This window comes from Charadrius vociferus, unplaced genomic scaffold (genome assembly GCF_000708025.1).
Source record: "Charadrius vociferus isolate BGI_N301 unplaced genomic scaffold, ASM70802v2 scaffold971, whole genome shotgun sequence".
In the NCBI taxonomy this organism is placed as follows: Eukaryota; Metazoa; Chordata; class Aves; order Charadriiformes; family Charadriidae; genus Charadrius; species Charadrius vociferus.
The window spans coordinates 250108-255127 of NW_009646664.1; the positions used below are offsets into that span (position 1 = coordinate 250108).

The window sequence follows — 5020 nt, forward strand, 5'->3', positions numbered from 1 at the left end:
ATGCCGGGGGCTCGCTGGGCTGCCGGCGCATGTTGCCGGCTCATGGCCAGCTTTCCCCCCACAGCACCCCCAAGACCTTCTCGGCAGGGCTGTTCTCCACCCCTCCATCCCCAGCCTGTGCTGGGACTGGGTTTTTACCAGACCCGTGTGCAGGACCCTGCGCTTGGCCTTGTTGAACCTCATGAGGTTCACAAGGGCGCACTGCTCCCGCCTGTCCATGTCCCTCTAGATAGGAATCCCCTCCCTCAGGTGTGTCAGCCGCACCACTCAGCTTGGTGTTGTCCACCACCTTGCTGCGGGTGCCCTCGATCCCACTGTATATGTCATTGATGAAGATATTAAACAGTGCTGGTCCCAGTACAGACCCCCGAGGGAGATCACTTGTCACCTATCTCCATCTGGACATTGAGCTGTTGACCGCTACCCTCTGGCTGTGACCATCCAGCCAATTCCTCATCAATGGGATGTGGTCACCCAAGTTCATTCTCGGTGGCACAGCGTGCAGTACCAGATTATGAAGGATTTTTGTTATCAGCAGCATTACCAGCACTCCCACATTATCCCAAAGAGCGGAGAGGTATCCGTCCCCTGCTGGACCAGACTACTGCCAACAGCTGGCTGGGGAGAGCGGGTGTGGAACCTGTCCATCCTGGCCAAGGATACCAACCCCGAGGACAAAGTAGAGGCATGTCAATGCTCTGGGTAACTTGGGCAGGAACGCTCCAAGGGCGAGACACCTCCTGTGGGAGGGGAAGCAGCACGCAGTGTGGCATGAACTCCAGGAGAAACCAGAGAGGGTCCCAACCTCACCTCCTCTCACCACGCTCTGCCAGCTGTGCCTCTTGAGTGCGCGCACACAAGAACAGTAATTACCAACCAAGCCCCTCACGTTACTATTTCTCCAGGGGAAAGAGAGGAGGGAAAAGGGGGCCACGAAAAAGGAAATAAACAGAAGAGAACTTGCCAGGGATCAAGAGACATCCCTGGCTGAGATTTCCTTTGTTTTAGGGAGCAACAGCCTCCCCGACGCACAGCAACTCACCAGACTCGACTGTTTCCTCTCGGGGAGCTCAGACCACTAGTTAAAGCCCTTCTACTCTTTCTTCTGTCCTGGACACTGACCAGCATGAAATCCCAACAGGAGCTTACCTGAGACCCGCACGGAAACACCAACACCCACCGAAGGCACTCACAGAGAGTGGTGGAAGGAAGAAACTCCGCAACAGCTTTTGTTTCCAGCTCAGCAAAGCATGGCACTGCTGACGCACCAGAGGGGAGGACAGCCGCCAGCTCCGACACCCACACCAACGCTTACCTGTGCCTCCCGTCAGCTGCGTGCTGCTCCGCTCCTTCGCAAGCCCGTTGGCTTTGGGGCTGGCGCTGGGGGCTGCTGCCGTTGTCGCCCTGGGTAGCCGCTTGCCCGGTACCTTCACTGTAGTTCTCAGCAGATCGATTTCCTTCCCGTGGACGTTCTGCATGTAATCCTACAGCAGAGAGGCAGAAAGGTTGAGGATCAGCCCTGCCCCGGCCCTCCGCTCTCAGCTCCCCTCTCATCCACGTAATCCAAACTAAAACCTGGTTCCATTCATCCACACGGGAACTGGTTCCCAGCCAGACGGTCAGCCAGCACCTTGCAGGTGACCTGGGAGCTCATCCCATGCCCGTTCCTCTTGCACTATACTGAAGTCTCAAGTCAGGCGGGGGAGAGGTAAAGGACCCTACGACTTCCCCAGTGTCCACAGCCCACCATTTTCTGCCACGTGGATGCAAAGCCTTGACTCCGACCTGCCTTCTTCCCATCGCTAGCTGGTGCACTAGAACTGGTGCCGGAGAAGTGCCAGGTCACACTTTCAGTGCCCAGAACCAGTCAGCCCTGATATGAATAACGCCGGGATGCTGCCACGGGCAGTCAGATGCCACAACAAGCTCGTCTGTGAAAATCTGGCTGGGGATCAGAGGTTAGATGGAGCCAAAGAGCACATGGGTGGCAGGCAGTTGTTCTTCCCTGTCATTTGTTGTCTTTTTAATCACAGCACTCAGCTAGGGCAAATAATAGTATAATATAATATAATATAATATAACATAATATAACATAATATAACATAACATAACATAACATAACATAACATAATGTAAGTAATGGCATACCTGGGAATTCCTTCTCGGCTCACAGCTAGCACAATTCAAGCCCAAACCAACACAACTCAGGATAACTCCCTTGTACGTTCACCTGCATAGCGTTAAGTTATTTAAAACTTCTTTGAAAAACCATTCCTTCTGGTACAGTCTTTATTGTGTGATCAAAAACTCCACACGCAGACTGTTAATATCATTCTGCACTGCCTCCCATAGCATCTCATCTTTTTGGTCGAAATAAAGCTGCAGACCTCTAGCCCCTGCTGCGAGCTGTGTCCTGTCCCATGCCCTCCAGCCCCCCCTGCCCCACAGGGCACTGCAGCTCTCCCCAGACCCTCTCCGATGCGGCCGGCTCTCCCTGGGGCTCATGTCCCAAGAAGACCTGACCAACATGACCTCCAGAGAGACGCATGGCAGGGAACTGCCCTGCCCTGGGCAGACCTCAAGGGAGCAGGGGCTGAAAGCTGAGCTAGAGACTCTGGGGGGAACCACGACGTGGGCGCATCCCCCCCGGCTCTGCGCTGGGGATGTGCGCTGCAACCAGGAGAGCCGCGGCAGCAACCGTCCAGGGAGAGACTGCGGCTGCCGCAGGGCTTGGGCTTGCTCCAGTTCACAAGCAGGTCACTAAAAAGATTAACTCAGAGCTGGTCCCTGTCTGCTTCCAAATCCAAGGAGATAAAACCACGAACAAGATCGGTTTAAGAGCAACCATTTTCCCAGTCCTCGGCTCCAGGACGCAGGTGAATGGGGACTGTACGGGCAACGCTCTGTGGTCGCAGGTGGCTACCTGCCAGGGTTACAGGGTTACAACCCCTCAGCAGCACCTCAACACCTTGGTTGGAACTCTTCTCCGCCCACAGACCCCTGCCCAGCCATCCCGTCCTCGGAGCAAACCCGAGGGACCGGGCGGTGTGGCAGCACACCCCTCTGCTCCCAACCCCGGCGTGACTTGACCTCAAACCACACGCGTGCAGCCTTTGGTGCCCTGGGCACCACCTAGATAACCAGCCCAACCCAACCTTGCTCCGGGCTGTCCCCCGTTGGGTGGGAGCCTGGCAGCACCCTTGGGCAGGGAACCTCGGAGGGGCTGGAGGATTTTCCCTAACTCAGCACAATTGCTGCGGTAGCCGGCTGCCTGACGGAGAGAGCGGTCACCAGCGCACTGCTTTTATTACATGCTATAAAACAGCAATTTCTTCCCAAGCCTCCTCGCTAATTACCCAGCCAGTTCTCTCATTTCATTTTATTACTGGAATTAACAACGAGTTCAAAGCGTGGAAAGCTATTAAGATGTGTGATTAAGCCACATTCAATTAGTTTCTACAAACAATTTAATTGATGTTGCAGATAGAATTAACAGAAGGTGATTGTGTGAATGGCTCCACTGGCTGCAAAATGGGAGATGCTTTCTCTCTCGCTCTGCGCAGCACAGCACAGCCTGGCCAGCGACGCTGGGCTGAACCACATACGCCGTCCTCACGAGCAGAAGCATTTACTCTCCGAGGCTTTGGGAAAGCGATAGGAGACCGCACCGGTCTCTTCACAGAACTTGTTCTTCTCCTGTCACTGAACACACTCTCAGAAAGGTGAGAAAAACACCGACGCCACAAGGCAGGCTGAACCCGGGGAGCAGCCCCCCGGCACTCCCGCCTCCAGCCAGAGCTGCTGCCCATCGCTCCCACCCTGGGCGTCCCGCTCCCGGAGCCTCCGGAACCGCTGCCTGCTCCAGAGGAGGCAGAGGTGGCACTGAGCAGGAGCACACCCCTCTCCAGGACCCCAGCTGAGCTGCAGGCCGGCGGTCAGGGCAGACACGCTGCCAGCGAGGAGACTCAGAACACTTGGTTCCAGGGCTGGACCCCGCTCACCGGAGCGGTCTGTCAGCCCACGACTGCAAACCCCCGGGCTGAGCCTGACCCCCCGTGAGAAAACTTCAAAGTGGGGCCGGAGGTGCCAAGACAGATCCAGAAAGAGGCTGAGTGATAAACACCCACAGGCAGATGAACAGCCCCACCAGGAAGCTTTGGGTAGGTAAAATCAGAAGCATGACCCAGGCAGAGCCACGCGGGGCACAAACGCATCTGGGGCAGATGTCACTGGAGGAAAAAGGAGACGCGGAGGGCTGCTGGTCCCTGGGGGACCTCCACCCATCCCAAGAGGAACAGGGACAGAACATAACAGAGATGCACGAGAGGTCCAGGCAGGAATTTCCCTGAATCATGCCAAGGAAAAGCCGTTGGGAACACAAAAGCGGCACAGAAATGCTCCAGGGCTCGAACATGCCAACAGGGGCTGGGAAAGCCCCTCTTCCCACAGCGCTCAGCCGTGCCTCAGGGACCCGCTGCTGCACCCCCAGTTGTGCCATCCCCAGACACGGGGCAGGACGCGCTCACCCCGAGCCAGGCTGGGGAGAAGCTGTGACTCCACATCTCGAGGAAGGAGCTTCGGGATGCCGAGTGCCTCCTGGACAGAGGATCCTGCATACTCACGCTTGCCAGCAGCTTTCCCCACGAGGCGCCCGCTGGCCTGAGAGCTGCTGCCACAGATGGGAGTGACAAAGAAGCACGTGCCCTTCCTCAGGAACACGGGCTGTTCAACCCTAACGTGCTCTGTCTGGGAACCTGCTTCATGCCAGGGGGGACAAACCTGGTGACAAACACACTGCAGCACCTACTTGTCCCTCTACTCCGCTCTGGGAAGACCCCACCTGGAGTGCCGTGTCCAGCTCTGGAGTCCCCAGCTTAAGAAGGACATGGACCTGGTGGAGCGGGGCCAGAGGAGGCCCCGGAGATGCTGGGAGGGCTGGAGCCCCTCTGCTGGGAGGACAGGCTGGGAGAGTTGGGGGGGGTCAGCCTGGAGAAGAGAAGGCAAAAAGGGGAGAGCTCAG

At 56.8% G+C, this 5020-nt stretch overlaps 1 protein-coding gene across 1 annotated transcript in view; it reads right to left on the bottom strand.

Moving 5' to 3' along the window:
- Positions 1 to 5020, bottom strand: part of AGAP3 (ArfGAP with GTPase domain, ankyrin repeat and PH domain 3) — a 138561-nt gene that overhangs the window by 89378 nt on the left and 44163 nt on the right. The window contains exon 10 of the mRNA XM_009889178.1: positions 1316 to 1484. Within this exon, the coding sequence (XP_009887480.1) occupies positions 1316 to 1484 (169 nt within the window). The remainder of the gene's footprint in view (positions 1 to 1315; positions 1485 to 5020) is intronic.